The following is a 16,738-nucleotide window of genomic DNA, read 5'->3' on the forward strand; positions in this document are numbered from 1 at the left end:
TCTTTCTTATGGTTTATTTGGGTGTTTTCATGTACTTCTGGTACTAAGGGGAAAGGTCTGGCTTGATGACGCATCATTCACGCTCCAACACTTTCGGTATTTATCTGTTTTGATACCCTGATATTTGATACGATATGATGTAATGGATTTTTGGGGAAAAATTATGATTGTATTTCTATTTTTGAAAATGAAATTTTTTATCTGGTTTTTGGGCAGTTACTAGTTGGTATCAAAGCCTTGGTTTGAGGGATTCGGTCACACTCTCAGGTGTGTCAGAACTCAAACTGAGGAAATGGTAAACCTTTTAAAAAGAAACAAAAGTCAAGTTTTTTTTAAACAGTTGTTTTAAGTAAAAAGGGAGAGTGCAAGGTGCAAAATCGGTCGAGCTCGAGTAAGTGTTTCCCAAAATTTAACCATGCTATGAATATATATTTCTTGGAATCAATGTTGACTCTGTTGTTTTCTAAGTGTATGTTTTCAAAGTTGTATATGTTTAGGATTGAATAGCCCTAGAATGATGGATTCTGCCTCATTTCCTGTTACTTGTTTGGTTGTGGTATTAGGGTAGAAGCTTTATTTGACAGTCTATGTGATTCTTTTTGTTTACAACTTGCATGTATAAGGAAACCTACGGTGTTGATTGAGGTTTCTGGTTCTGTGAGGAATTGGGAAATCCTAGAAGAGTCTAGGATGTGCGTATGTGTTGTGTTTTGTAGGTCATGTTTTATCTATGGTTGGGTGAATTAGAGGTATCAGGTATGGCCTTGGGGAAGGTACAGGTAGGTGTGGAAGGTACTATTGGGATTGTACTACTAAAAGCACAAGACATGTACCCAAAACAAGGACAGGCCAGGAAGCTCTAAGGAGTACGGTGGGGAGGAATCCCTTCGAACTTCCTTATCAATTGCTTTTTATGTCGTATTTCCAGTTGAGGATGGTGATAGATGCGCGAGGAGGTTCAGGTTCAGGATCAGGTTCATGATCGGGTTCAGACTCTAGTGTAGAACCGATTGACGAGAGGTTGCACGAGTTTATCATAACTGGGGTACTCATGGAATCCTTGATGCTACCCGGCTCGGTGATTTTCGGTACCGTCAAGGAGGGGATCATGGAGATCTTAGAGGAGCGGCTCAGGTCTTTTCGATCCGAGATTGCGGGAGGTTAGATTGGGACTCGAACTCCCTTATTTCGAGAGTAGAAGGCATGTATAGCGCCTGAGTTATTTGGGGTTAAGGACCCCATCACTAGTCACTGCTGGATTGCTAACATGGAGAATGCTCAGCGCATGAGCTTTTTCCCCACGGTAGAAAAGGTGGGATTCGATTCCTGTATGTTGTGGAATCGGGTGCGCGACTAGTGGGAGGAGGTTACCCGTGAGGTTGGGATGACGGGTGTAATAGTGATGACATGGGAGGAGTTTGTGCAGAGGTTTGATCGGGAGCTTGCACCTGGCATTGAGGTGCAACAGCTGGTGAGGGAGTTCTAGGACCTACACCAGACTACAGAGTCTGTGGTGGAGATTACCGCCAAGTTCAGAGAAAGGGCACTATTGGTCCCGCTGTATGTTGTGGATGAGGAGATGAGGAAGATGAGATATCATGCTATGCTGAGGGATGATATCTGGGAGTTTGTGAGCTTTACAGGGTGAAAGACCTTGAATGACATGATTGAGAAGGCCCATGAGCGGGAAATCGAGTTGGAGCTCCAGACAAAGTGGAGGCCGTAGCAGGTTCAGACGATAGTAAGTCAGGCTAAAAACCCTAAGACCACCGATCCTCCTAGTATAGGCCAACAGGGTCGGAGTCGTTGTGCCAAGTACGGTGAGCCGCACGGAGGATCCTGTTGGGTAGTAGGCTTGGTATGTTATGGATGTGACCAACCGGGCCACATGAGCAGGGAGTACCCCAAGAAGGTCTTGATTTGTTTCCACTATAATAAGACTGACCATAAAAAGGCCGATTGTCCTAGATTGTCGGGTAGGGGAGTGGTGGATCCTGCACTAGGCACCTTGAGGATTACTGATAGCCTACAGGGCAAGGCGGAAGCTCCTGCGGTGAATAGTATATCATTCTAATTGACCACTAATGAGGCTCATGCAACGCCAGACGTCATTACTGGGACCTTTTTGGTCAATGGATTGACGGCTCATGTTCTTTTTAATTCAGGGGCTACCCAATCCTTTGTATCTCTTGCACTCGACAAGAAGTTTCGATATGCTCCGATGACTTTGGATTACCCTCTTGAGGTGGAGATTGCAGATGACCATACTATGAGTGTTGTGATGGTATTCCGAAGATGTGTTTTTAACCTGTTCAGCAAGAGGTTTCCTGTAACAACGTAAAATTTCAAACCAAAATTTTCAATTTTAAACACAATAAGATTTGTATCATAATTCTCAAAACAAATATGTCTCAAATGTCAACAAATAAAACACAATCCCAAAATCATAAAAAGAATCCCCCACCAGTGTGTACAATCACAATGGTGCCTTGCCACGATCCTCAAAACTACCTGAAACACATAACACATAATACGATAAACATAAAAGCTTAGTGAGTTCCCCAAAATACCACACGCAGCACATTAACTACTCGAGGCTATAACTCAATTAGAACCTCTGGTCAATGTGTCTTAGTGGGACCCTATGGTCCCAAAACTCATATGGACCCTCCGATCCCTCAACTCAACATCACAATATAATACTCATAAAGCATAGCGCAAGCAAATAGCAATATATCTCATTACACAGTTCATGCACATAAGACCCCCTGGTCACACATAAGATTTACCACTCAAGATAAGTATAGTGAGAAGACTCACCTCGTATGATGTCTAGTATACTTCTCGTTCTCGGTATTCCCGATCTAGCCTCCTCCTATCAAAATAATATTATCTCTAATCAATACTCTCTTTATGTTCTCATTTCTAAAGAATGGGTAAAAGACCATTCTACCCCTCCATGGCCTTTCTTGAATCATTTTGACCAAAACCCTAAGGTCAACGAAAGTCAACTCCAGTCAACGATCCAACTTTGACCAGAATCATCGAGTTCACTCGGGTGACTCGGCGAGTCCATGCATGTCCTTTGAATCCTCCTAAGGCCTCACTCGACTCGTCGAGTTAACCTTTTACTCGACGGTTACCACTGGTCACGAATCGCGGGGCAATCCGATCCGACTCGTTGAGTGCTCTCATGGACTCGACGAGTTTCCTCCATGGCAACACTCATTTGACCTTCTAAGGTTCGATCTGCTTCTTTAACTTATAGATAGGGCCTCCTAGCACTCAAAAGTCACGTAAAGGTTCAATCTTTATGTCCATGCATCACACATCTAGCTCTATTTGATAAAATAACCCTTATAATGGTGTCTTAGGCTCAATACTCTCATCTGACTGCATAAATCTAGGTTGTTGGGACTCTCTGGACCTCTCAAGGTCCAGATCTAATGTCTATGCCTTAAAGGGACTCCACATACTCCATATTTCAACTAAAAAGGGGAAAAGAAACCCAAGATTCATGAGATCTACTATACAAATGAGAATGAGCCTGAAATCATACCTCAAACAGCAACCCTTGAAGAAATGATAGTAGATCTGAGTCCCTCAAGTTAGCCTAGCTTAAATCCCCCCTCTCCTCCCTTACAAGAATGCACAAAAGTGGCGAAATTAGCTCTCTCTCTCTCTCTCTATGCTCTCTAGTTCGATTAGGGTTTCTCCAGGGTATGTGTGGCCGCAAATGAAGGCCATAAGGACCCTTAAATAGGGCACATGTCCCAAGATTTAGGGTTTCTGTCCACACCACGGACTCGTTGAGTCCCTTCATTAATCCGAGTCATCACTCGTGATCCTACTCGACGATTTTAGGCGTCAACTCGTCGAGTCCCCCTTCTTAGCTCAAAATAAATACTCAAATTGTGATACTTGGAAATCCGAATGTTACATTTCCAATCGACTTGGTACTGATTTCGTTGAGGGGATTGAAAGTAATCATCGGGATGGATTGGTTGGGACCCAATGGAGACGTGATTGATTGTGAGCAGCAGTTGGTGAGGGTTTGAACCCCAAGTGGGGGAGAACTAGTCATTCATGGTGAGAGAGCCTCGCATGGTCCAACTCTTTTTTCAGCTGCAAGGACCAGGAGGCTTCTTCAGCAGGGTTGTTACGTGTTTTTGGCATACAGTTCAGATTCACGAGTTGAGATCGCGATAGAGTTGAGTAGGGTACCCATTGTACAAGATTTTCCCAATGTCTTTCCAGAGGAGTTGCCGGGAGTGCCTTCCGAGAGGCAGGTTGAGTTCCGGATTGATTTGATTCCTGGCTCGGCTCCTATCGCCAAGGCATCGTATCGCCTGGCACCGCCTGGGATGTAGAAGTTGTCTACATAGTTACAAGAGCTGCTAAACAAGGGTTTTATTCGCCCGAGTGGTTCCCAGTGGGGAGCACTGATCCTGTTCATGAAAAAGAAGGATGGGTCTCACAAGATGTGTATCGATTATCGGGAATTGAACAAGCTGCCAGTGAAGAACCTTACCCACTTCTGAGGATTGACGAATTATTTGATCAACTTTAGGGTGCATCTTGGTTCTCCAATATCTTCGGTCACGGTGCCACCAGATGAGAATCAGGGATGAAAATGTTTAGAAGACGGCCTTCAAAACTCGTTATGATCATTGCGAGTTCGTGGTGATGCCTTTCAGGCTCACCAATGCATCAACAACATTCATGGATCTCATGAATCGGGTTTGCATGCCGAGGTTGGATCGGTCTATAATTGTTTTCGTTGATGATATTCTGGTCTACTCCAAGGCTAAGCAGCAGCATGAGCAACATTTGCGAGAGGTGTTGGACACTTTGAGGAGGGAAAGGCTTTATGCCAAATTCTCCAAATGCGAGTTTTGGTTGCGTGAGGTGTAGTTTTTTTGGGGACATCATCAATCAGGGTGGTATACTGGTAGACCCAACCAAGATCGAGGTTGTGATGTGTTGGGAGATTCTGAGGAACGCATATGAGATTCGGAGTTTCTTGGGTCTTGCGGGGTATTATCGAAGATTTATTTATGACTTTTCCAAGATTGCAGTACCTTTGACCCGCTTGACCAAGAAGAATGTGACCTTTCGGTGGGGTTCGGGTCAGAAGTTGGCATACTATCTTATACGTTGCGCATACCACCAAAGGGCCTAGTACACTAAACGTATTGAGGTTGTACGTTGGGCGTATGCTTCCAGTGGATTTTGGGCTTTCATTGTGCTTTTGAGCCATCTGGGCCTTACTTAGCCTTGGGCATGGATCTATTAGAGTATTTGGGCCTTAAAACTTGTTATTGGTCCATGGGTGGCATGGTTGGGCCTATTAGGCCTTGTGGCACATTATTTTCTTTGACCTTGGATGTTAGGCCCATTAATGAAGAAAGACTTTTACGCCTTATTGGAGGAGTTTGGACTTAGGGTTTTGGCCTATGCCTTGAGTTGTGACTTAATTCTAATTAGGTTAATTTGTATATATTCAGTGTGAGATTTCCGGACCGGTAGCTAAGTAGTATTTTTATCAGAAGACTGAGGCGAGTCTTCTCACTGTATCAACGTGTCGAAGGCACCATTGCCGGCCCATTACCTGATATGTGGATTGTTAGTTGTTATGCATTGACTATATGAATACCCGGTGGTAGCCCATAGCACTTGCATGAAGACCATGGGGTAGCCCATGACACTTGGATATCCGACCTTGAGGGTAACCCATGACATTCCAGGTAAAGATCATGGGGTAGCCCATGACACTTGGATATCAGACCATGAGGGTAGTCCATGGCATTCCAGGTAAAGGCCATAAGGATAGCCCATGGCAACTTTATATATGTTGCATAGTATTTTGTGGTTGTATGTTATGTGATATTTTGGGAACTCACTAAGCTCTTGCTTACGGTTTATTTGGGTGTTTTCAAGTACTAAGGGGAATGGCCCAGCTTGATGCGCAACATTCACTCTCTAGCACTTTCCCCATTTATCTCTTTTGGTATTATGATATTTGATACGATATGATATAATGGATTTTTGGGAACAAAATTTGATTGTATTTCTATTTTCAAAAATGAATTTTTATCTGATTTTTAGGCTGTTACAGAAACCACTCGAGTTATCAACATTTTGAAAACCTTGATCACTCTCATCAAACACAACCTATTCATATATTATATCTACCTAAGGTAAACATCCACTGTTTTTTGCTTTTGTTTTTATGGTCAAATGAAACAAAAAGATGCACCACAAACATGTATATTTTGATTTCGGTATAAACTAGTGAACTATTAAGTCTATCTATGTTTCTATTATCAATATTTATGTCCTTTTGTTTTTGTTTTACAAAATCCATATAACATACGAATGGATTATCTATCTACTCATGAAATCCATATAACATACGAATGGATGTGAAAGAGAATGATATGAATATACTACTTTGATATCTTAACGACAACATTGTTCACAATCAATTCAAATTTGTTGTCCCAATGATAATAATAGAGAAAATAACTAGACAAAAAAATATAAGCGGAAAATTATAAGTTAATAGAAAATCCACGGGTCTCCAAAGAGAAAGATCCGGCGTATAATAAATTGTTACTCCTTATCCCCAAATTACATCCACACCCTCCAAAGTGTTAACAAACACTCTTTTACACTTTAAACAATAAAAGAAAAGAAATAATCAAACAAGTCAAGTGTAGTGATCAGGGTACTTTTGAAACCAAACTTTTGGATTCCTTTTATAATCTTAAACTTTCATCCTTATACCAACATGGGATGGAGAACCACTGTTCATTTAGCAAAAAATAAAATAAAACCTCAACAGCGTGATCTGTCTTCTATGTATTGGTGTATTAAGTCGAATTAGGTCTATCATTATCTTCAACTTTGTTATCCCAAAAAAACTAAAATAAATTGATTCAAATTTGTCTCATTGTTTTTGTTAACAATAACAACTCGTTCCACATGGATAATGATGAATAACATATCAAGAAATTGGCAAAAATATTCATGTATAAGTTAAAGAAGGACAAAATGGGTTGAAAAAAACACAATTTCAGACGAACATAACTTTTGATCTATTATGAGTTTTGACATCCACTTTATATGGATGAAAATATAAATAAGCCAAAACTCTTGAAAATTGGGTTGCCTTACCCCATGGTGCAAATTTCGATATTTAGACATCTAATTTTGAGTTCCCCTTAATTCGGTATATATATCACCAAGTTTAAAATTTTACAGTATGTTTTAATTGTAAATCCATATGATTTTCTTGATCTTTTTATATCACATGATTAGGCTCCTATTCAGTTTCAATAAATTGGTGTTAGCTTTAATTTTATGAAATTTGATAATCTTTGTCAAATTTAGTTCCCCCATATATAACTATTGAATATATTCATTTATAGGAATCTTGGAATTAATAACATTTTCCTATGAAATCTTGAATATTTGTTTGTTCTTTAAATTTGTACTTTAGATAAAAAGTTATGTGAGCCATTTTTAAGACTTAATTTTAGGGCTAGCAATAATTTTTACCAAGGTTTTAAATCGATGAAAATTTATAACTTTTACCATGGTTTTAAATTGATCAAAATTTAATAGTTAGTATATTACTTTGGTGCAATATATAAGCACCAATAATCAATGCCTACTTAAAAGCAAAATAAGACCCCATAATATCACAATAATTCAAACGATACGTGAGAAACTCATGCACGATCAATGTATTCAACTAAAAATGAACATATTAGCAAGAAAAGACAAATTCATTTATCAATTCCTAATTAAAAGAGTACATTTAGATAAAAAAAAAAAATGAAATAAATCGAAGCTAGGGGAGGGGATAACCAAAAATTATCAAGAAATTGATGCAAAAAGAAAGTTTCAATAGACCATAGAGACTTATTCCATCATGCCGCCTTCATAGAATCCAAACCACAAGAATGCTGAATAAGATACAAAATTGACAAGTTTGTGAGTATCGTTTTTCAGGGTTAAATGCTAGAAATAACAACATACTTTCATTTACTTGTTTATTACAACAATTTACTTTCGTTTCTTTCTATCGCAACATTACACGTGCAATTGTTATCTTATGAAGGCATTGTTCTTTAAAAATTCTATCCAATTATAACTACGAAAATTGTTTTGTATTTTGATGACATTGCTATAACCATATTTTTTTTAATTACAATGTTGTAATTTCTAAATGAAACTGGGATGATATAGTAAAAAAAAAACATGAATATAATTTTTACCAGAAACTTGTGAATCTGAGCCAAAACTGGTGAAAAGGATTCACAGAATTTGTCCATGTCAGCATACGTATCTCCCTTGCTTGCTATCACATCCATGAACTTCTTCCTATCAGGAACCAGCTTAATGGCAACCTACATCTCAAATTTCATATACCACATTATAAAACTTGAAAAACAAAACAAAACAAAACCCTACTTTCAACTCATGATCTAAAGTCGGGTAAAAATGTAAATTGATGGGGGGGAAAAAGGGTAAAACTTACAGTGAAACTTGAACTTGCAATCCATCCATGCCATTTCTTCAAAGTCTTGCTATAGGAATCATTGCAAGCTTGTTGCATTGACCAATCTTGATGTTGGTATAAATTACGGAAAAGTTCCACCAAGAAGTCCATTGCTCTACAAAACCAAATGGAATGGAAGTGAATTGAATTCCATTCTTTTGTATATTGTTGTTTGAATTGTAATGTTTTGGTTGGAATCGAGTTAGAAATTAACTAGTATTACCTTGTTAACCAAAGAAGACCATTGGTGCAACTTGATGAATTCTTCGCAGTGTTTGTTTCAACTTCAGCTTGAACAAGAGCATATAAGTAGTTGAATCTAGTAGGGTTTTCATTATACTTAGAATCCAATCTCTACAAGATTAATGAATGAAAATATTGAGTCTAATTAATAACACAGATTCTCTCTATACGTAAACTTGGAAAAACAACACATCATGAATAGCTTACTGATATGTTTCCACTTATATCGGATTTTACAACAGCCATGGAAGCTCCGAATTTATCTAAAGGTAAAAATGAACAGATTAATAAACCATAATATCAGTTTTGATTCACAATGAATCACTAGTTTTGAACAAGAGTTCGCACCTAGAATAGGTAGCAATGTTTTGCATGCGTCTAAGAAAGGCTTAGTTAAGATTTCTCCATGATCGGACTTCATATGCTTCATTCCTTCTATTGCAGGTGTAAACACCGTTTCTTCCATATCTGATCAAAATGCTTTATTCACCATAAAAAAAAATTCAAAATCTCAAACAAAAATTGGAAAACGTCACATGAACCCTAAAACACAATCTTCAATTAATTTTCTCATGTCAATTCCATCTTAATCAACTAACTGAATCGTATAAAAAACGAGACAATGTAGCTGAAAATGAACATGAAGGATCAAATCAATGAGATTAATCTCATGTGAACATAAGGATGCATGTGGACATCATACAATAAAATACAACCCGGAAAATGGGATCAAACGCGTTGAATCTTATGATTATTAAAACCTATTTCCCCCTAAATTGAGGTAAAGATGAAGGATAATCGATTAAGAGCGTACCTGATGTTGTTATAATATTATGGAGAGAAATGAGGAAGAAGATTAGAGTTGATATTATATATACGTACCAGATGGTAAATTGGTTTATAAAAATGTAAACAACTATAATATATATTGACTCATAAGCATTGGAACAATAACAAATGCACATTCATAGACAATTAGATTTGATCTTTAGGTTAAAGAACCTAAATATATGATAGGATTTTTTTTAAAAGATTAATCATTGTAGTATCACTACCAATAATTATATGAGAGTACAAGATACCATAAGCACATTTAAGGATCGACAATATGATATTGACATATATTTTGTTTAATTAGCAAACAAGTTGTCAATTAAGTTACATAATAATAAAAAAAGGTAATTATATCTAACTAATCAAACAAGACAGGACACAAATATATTTTACCAAATAATTTGCAAAGAAAATTTAACCAATCAATTAGAGAATTTACTTAACCAATTAAGTATTATAAATGGTTCTTGATTGTCTCTCAATTATGATTACACAAATATAAATACATGGAATAAGCCCATGGGTCTTATAACAACAATAGGCTAAACTATTAGACAATTTACAAGTATAATAAATATATATTAACATCCCTACACTTTGGTCCAGAGTAGACTTACATACATTTATCAAATTGGAATGGAAAATATGAAAATAACAATGTAGGGAAACCCTTTGTGAATATGTTTGCATATTCAGAGGTTGAAGGAAAATAAAGATAAAGAACTCGAACAATTAAACAAAACAAGTGTAACAATATATATTAACGGTAACAGTCTTGTAGCATCTACTAAGATCTTCATTTATAAAGAAACAATCGTATTATCTTCACTCTAAGGTCAATATAGGAACAAACAAATGGTATGATATTCAATGGCTAACATTTAAAAGAAGTTAGTCACTTGTTTCGAGTTTCTTGTCTAAACTAGAACTTGTCTTTTCGGTTGAATAATAATCACCGTGTAAAGTTCGTAACATCCAAACAATTAAAGGGTAATTTTTTTTTTCTTAAGACAGTATCTATCAAGATTCGTTTCCAAATCCATGTTTAATTATCATACAACCTTTGGATCATCACGCACCTTTTTTCGCGGGAATTTAAGTTTAATTCTAATTAAACAAGAAGCTTCCAAAACTTTTTAATGTACCTCCTCGAGTTAGTTTTGAGCAAAATAAGAAATCAATGCAGTTTTTCATGAGACTTAAATGACCATATACGATGAAAAAGACAACATATATATTTTGTTATGAATACCAAAGAAAATATTTCGATGACCCTATTTCATGCCATGATTTATGTTGGTCCTTTTCGTAAGATATATACTTTGTATCTTAATAGTCAAACCTAGGATATGTTCACCTACCATTCCCTTATAATTCAGAATTGTTTTAACTTTTAAGACAACTTATTAAATTAAAAGAGAACGTACTTAGTCGGGTTACTAATATTGATTGTGTTTAAGTTTATTAATATTTTTAGTTTTTTAGTATGTTAGGTTATATATTGTTATCAGTAAATACATTTAAATTTATTATTATTATGAATAAAAAACTGTATGTTTTTTTAAACAAACAAATGTAAATACACTGTTATATATGATGAAACAATAAATTTGATTGTATATTGTTATAGTAAAAAAAATATTAATAACGTTACCAATACATTGAAAAAAAAATTACTATTATAAATAAAAATATAGAATATATCACTCTATTTATTGTTATATTAAAATATATTATTATTTACTTATAACTTGAATCAATCTGATTACAACCGACATAATATAATGGAAAATTTGACTTATTTGTCAATTCCTTTACTTTGAACAATAATATATTTAAATCCTATAGAACACTTAATTATTATGTCTAAATTTGATCAAGAAATTATGACAAACTTTAAGCGGTCATAATGTGAATAAAAGGAAAATGATTCAATGAATTTTTGTTTTTGTTCTAATTTTTTTTATATAGTATATCATTCAATTTGTTGAAACTTTTTACAGCCTTACATTTGGGTGTTATGTGCTACAAAGATAATATATGTACACCTTCAACAATTTGAATGACATATGGTGTAAAAACAGTTTAAATGTTAACAAAATCAAGAGTTTTTTTTTTTTTCAAAAATATTTTTAGAGTTCCTTCTAGACAATTTATAAGGGTATTTTATGTTTTTTTTTTTTTTTTTTTTGAAAAATGTTGTGTAAAAAGATGTTGATATCGTTAAGTTTGTCGTGTCTCATTTATATTTGAGTAGACCTGTTTTTGTTTGGATATTAATTTGTTATTTTTTGACTTTTGTTGTAACAGAAGAAAAAAAAAGGGTAAAACAACAATGGATTTTGAGATTTTCATGGGTTAGACCCACAACCAATCCTTTTTTTTATGTAATTTTTTCCTTTGATGCGTTTATAAAGGTCTTTTCTATATATATATATATATATATATATATATATATATATATATATATATATATATATATATATATATATATATATATATATATATATATATATATATATATATATATATATATATATATATATATATATAGAAGTGGGTTCAATTGAAAAAATAAAAAATATTAAAAATGGGGGAATCATTCTCAGCCAATCATTTATCTAATATGTTCAAATTAAAAAAATACGCGTGTCCATTTTCATTAAGGGTATCTTTGTAAATTAGTAACTTTTTACATAGAACTTACATGTTCGTGTTATCAGGTTCCAATTTGATGATATCTTTATATCGTTCGAATCGAATATGAGGAATTCATTATCAAGATTATTTTCTTTATATAACTCGTTAGCATTCATACGTTTTCATTCCATTAATCGTGAAGTTTTGCATCTGTGTTTCAGTTTTCTACTTCTTTATCAGCTTCCGATTTGATCAGGTATGTATATCGTTTGAATCGGATAGATCGGAGTTATTTATATAACTCGTTAGCAATTATACGTTTTCATTCAATTAATCGTGAAGTTTCGCATCTATGTTTCAGTTTTCTACTTCGTTTTGAGTTTCCGATTTGATCAAGTATATATATCATTTGAATCGGATAGATCGGAGTTCATTATCAAGATTATTGCTTTTTATAATTTATTTTGAATTACGCTTATTATATTCCTTTCGGAGTTGTTTCATCGGAGTTCATTATCAAGATTATCAAGTTTCGAATATGTATTGGAGTTATTTCACCTGATTTTTGTTAAGTAGTTTGAGATATTTATTTCATCAGTTATATTGTTGTAGTTTTTACGTTCTATACTGAGAGAGATTGCTTAATTACATCATATGATCATATATGATTTAAGTTTCTTTCATATATTTTGTACGTTGAGGTGAGATATATTCGAAATTAACCAGGTGTTCATATTTACGACTTTTTTGTGAGATATATTCGATATATTCGATATTAAGATTGTTTTTGTTTATTTATATAGATCATTTGGTGTATTATGTCGAATTCTAGTGTTATTGATAGTGATCTGTATTCTTCTATGAGTGAGAGTGAAGAAGAAGATGTTGAGAACTCATTTTTTGAAGGTATCAGTTATTGAATTATTTTGCTGTTTTTAATTTTATTGATTATCATTTATTTACATATGAATATGTTAATATGAATAAATTGTTGTCTTATTCATATATGAATAAACGTGTGATAATTGTAATTTTGAATTTATTATTTTTTTCGTTTTATTCATATATGAATTAGTTATGTTTTATTTACATATGAATATGTTAAAATGAATAAATTGTTGTCTTATTCATATTATGAATAAACGTGTATTAATTGTAATTTCGAATTTATTATTTTTTTCGTTTTATTCATATATGAATAAGTTATGTTTTATTATATATATTTTGAATCCTCATGAAATTTATGTATTCATATATGAATGTTTTTATTCATATATGAATATTTTTTGTTTTATTTATATGAGTTTTATGTATTCATATATATATATATATATATATATATATATATATATATATATATATATATATATATATATATATTATTGTTTTATTCATGCATTATTATTTTAGGTGGTGAATCTTCAAGTTCAGTACATGATGCACAATATTTTGATGATATAATTAGAGAACATGTCTATAAGCCAGATGTACCTGTTCAACTTATTCCTTTGAAGGGTTTAATCTTCAAATCATTAAAGTTGGCTATCAAAATGTATTATGAGTATGCTGAAATTGGTGGTTTTGATGTTAGACTGAGCACACAGTCAAGGTTTGATAACAAGATTATAAAGAAGAAACATGTTATATGTAATCGTGGTGGTAAACAGAAAAAGAAATCCTGTGACACATTAGGTACAAGTGGTGTTAGGAGGAAACGACATTCAAATTCAAGAGCTATTGGTTGTCAAGCAAAGATTATATTTGAATTTGTGTATGGAACTCCAGATTATAAAGTTTTTCAGTTTGATGAACTTCACAACCATCCACTTGAGAAGAGAAGCGATTTAAAAAAGGCGAGACAAATGTCATATTCAGAAAAAGAGTTTATTGTGCGTGCTTCCACATCAAAAATAGGTCCAACTATGGCTCATAAGTTGAGGGCAAGTCTGAGAGGTGGGTATGAGTTTGTAAAGCCCAAAGTAGTTGACTATAAAAATTTAAGGAGAGATATCAACATGGTTATTGGTTATAAAGATGCCCAAATGATAGTAAACACAATGAATGACTATCGAGCTCACTATCCAAATTACTCATTTGAGTTTAATTATCAAGATGATGTTTTGGACTGTATGTTTTGGGCTGATGAAATGGAGAAGGCATATTATGCTGAATTTGGTGATGTTATCTCGTTTGATGCGACTTTCCGAACAAACAAGTAAGTTATTTTATCTACTTTTATTTATAGCTTATTCATATATAAATATTTTTATACTCACTTATTAATACATCAAAAATTGACTCTAATGAACATTTTTTTGTGTGTTAGGTATCGAATGGTTTTTGTTCCGTTTACTGCTATTGACCATCATAAAAAATCGGTTACTGTTGGATCTGGGTTTCTAAGCAATGAAAGCATTGAGTCTTACTCTTGGTTGCTTAAAGCATTTCTTAAAACTCATGGGAAAGAACCAACACTTGTTTTAACTGATCAAGATGCTGCAATAAAACAAGTTGTTGAGAATGTGTTTCGTAATTCAAAGCACCGATTATGTATGTGGCATATAATGAAAAATATGAAAAAAAAGGTATTATTTTAATATATTTGAAATATATTACTTATTAGTATATTCATTTATGAATATTGATTGTTATTTTACTTATTATTATTTATTCATTTATGAATATTTTTGTTTTAATACAGATATCAGATGATTTATTTACAAACTCAGACTTTAGAAAAAGGTTTTCGAAGCTTGTTTGGGACATTAATATGAAACCTGATGTTTTTGAGGTGAAGTGGGGTTTGCTTATGAAGGAATTCAATCTTGAAGACACAAGATGGTTTAAAGACATGTTTACAATACGTGATTCATGGATACCTGGATATTTTAGTGATATTCCAATGTGTGGTTTAATGAAGACTACATCGAGGTCAGAGAGTATGAATTCATTCTTTAATACATATTCAGAAAGTGGGAACTTACTTTTGAATTTCATGATGAATTACGACACTTCCATTCAAAAGCAAAGGAATACTCAACGAGAGCTTGATAGGGCATCAAAGAAAGCATCATATAAAATGCAAACACCTTGAGAAATAGAACTGCAAGCATCAAAGGTTTATACAAGTACATTATTTTTTGAGGTGCAAAAAGAAATATATAAAGCATGTTTTTTCTATACGTACTCATATGTTGGTATTGAAGATGGATGGGAAGTTTACATTGTGCAGCACAGCAATAGTAAAAGTGATTTTAAAAATGAATTTAAGGTAATTTTACTTGGTTTTTTTATGAAAAATGTAATAATATTCATATATGAATATGATAATATTCATATATGAATATCAATATTCATATATGAATATTATATGAATATATGAATATATATGAGTGTTGATATGAGTAGTCTTATATGAATGTAAATGTGTAAATTTTGTTTTTGTATCAGGTTGAAATAAAAGTTGAAGAGAAAGAAATAAATTACAGTTGTGAACATTTTAAGTGTATGGGTGTTTTATGCAGACATGCTTTTACAATAATGATGAGATGTGGTGTTAAAGAAATTCCTAAAATGTACATTTTGAAGGGATGGAGAAAGGATGTGATATCAATAAATTATCGTTTTAGTTATGTTCAATCCGATTCAGGTGATTGTGAAAATGTAAAGCTAGTCAATGATTCATATTATAGTTTTGAATCATGTTTGGATATTGTAAGAGATGACAAAAAGAGATTGACTTTGTTTGCTGAGAAACAACAAATGTTGTTGAAGGAATTTGAGAGTGATTATATTTCTCCTGGATTGAAAAGCAAGACAGATGGTGAAGTCGTATGCAAGCTTTTGGGTGTTACTATTCCTATTCCAGAAGAGATTAATATTCATGTTCCTGAAGTTCAAAGAAATAAAGGTTCTGGAATCAAGAAAAAAATTCCATGTGCAGGTGAAGTAGCATATGAAAATTCTAAAAAAGAACATAGAATGTGTTCAGGATGTGGAAAGCGAGTTCCAGACAATTTACGTACTTGTCCAGAAAGAGTTGGAGCTGCTAAATCAGCAAAAGATAGTTAGGGATTTTTTTATTCATTTATGAATATATGCAGATAAAAACAATAAACAATAATATTCATGTATGAATAATACACATTTATATTGATATGGTAAATTGATATGTTGATATTTGTTTTTTAAATTACTATAAAATAAGTTATATTGATATTGTGAATTATTTATAAATGAATATAAATATGTGAAATTTGTTATACTAATAAATAAGTAATATTCATACATGAACTTTTATATGTTAATATTTGAACTTTGTTATACTAACATATTACTTTGAACTTATTCATAAATGAATATATCATATTCGTATTCATTTATGAATAAATAAAAATAAAATTTGAAAATATTTGAATATAAAAAAATGACATAAATAAGCAAACTTGTTTC

The 16,738-nt window shown here is 33.3% G+C and overlaps 2 protein-coding genes across 3 annotated transcripts; one reads left to right on the plus strand and one right to left on the minus strand.

Annotated features, from left to right (window-relative positions):
- Positions 1–7,746: 7,746 nt before the first annotated feature.
- Positions 7,747–9,689, minus strand: LOC144999241 (glycolipid transfer protein 1-like). Of its 2 annotated transcripts, XM_078958699.1 has the most exons (7): positions 9,627–9,689; positions 9,161–9,292; positions 9,020–9,075; positions 8,793–8,923; positions 8,549–8,684; positions 8,286–8,417; positions 7,747–7,973 (listed from the first exon to the last, which is right to left on the minus strand). In XM_078958699.1, exons 2-7 carry the CDS (start codon positions 9,276–9,278, stop codon positions 7,938–7,940), a joined length of 609 nt encoding a protein of 202 aa, XP_078814825.1. In that variant the 5' UTR covers positions 9,279–9,292; positions 9,627–9,689; the 3' UTR covers positions 7,747–7,937. The 2 variants fall into 2 exon arrangements, with proteins under 2 accessions (XP_078814825.1, XP_078814824.1); XM_078958698.1 differs by lacking the exon at positions 9,627–9,689 and having other exon boundaries at positions 9,161–9,565.
- Positions 9,690–13,104: 3,415 nt separating this feature from the next.
- On the plus strand, positions 13,105–16,357 carry LOC145007973 (protein FAR1-RELATED SEQUENCE 5-like). Its single transcript, XM_078966588.1, has 6 exons — positions 13,105–13,192; positions 13,697–14,501; positions 14,613–14,871; positions 14,988–15,225; positions 15,493–15,557; positions 15,737–16,357. Exons 1-6 carry the CDS (start codon positions 13,105–13,107, stop codon positions 16,355–16,357), a joined length of 2,076 nt encoding a protein of 691 aa, XP_078822714.1.
- Positions 16,358–16,738: the final 381 nt, after the last annotated feature.

This window comes from Lactuca saligna, chromosome 1 (assembly GCF_052625555.1).
Source record: "Lactuca saligna cultivar CGN05327 chromosome 1, ASM5262555v1, whole genome shotgun sequence".
NCBI lineage: Eukaryota > Viridiplantae > Streptophyta > Magnoliopsida > Asterales > Asteraceae > Lactuca > Lactuca saligna.

Bases quoted from the DNA above. Each gene is read 5' to 3' on its own strand.
- LOC144999241 (XM_078958699.1), bottom strand. From the start codon at position 9,278: ATGGAAGAAACGGTGTTTACACCTGCAATAGAAGGAATGAAGCATATG. The intron at 9,076-9,160 runs GTGCGAACTCTT...TTTTACCTTTAG, and splicing joins AACATTGCTACCTATTCTAG to ATAAATTCGGAGCTTCCATG. The intron at 8,418-8,548 runs GTAAGTTTTACC...TTTGAGATGTAG, and splicing joins TTGCAAGTTCAAGTTTCACT to GTTGCCATTAAGCTGGTTCC.
- LOC145007973 (XM_078966588.1), top strand. From the start codon at position 13,105: ATGTCGAATTCTAGTGTTATTGATAGTGATCTGTATTCTTCTATGAGT. The intron at 13,193-13,696 runs GTATCAGTTATT...TTATTATTTTAG, and splicing joins TGAGAACTCATTTTTTGAAG to GTGGTGAATCTTCAAGTTCA. The intron at 14,502-14,612 runs GTAAGTTATTTT...TTTGTGTGTTAG, and splicing joins GCGACTTTCCGAACAAACAA to GTATCGAATGGTTTTTGTTC.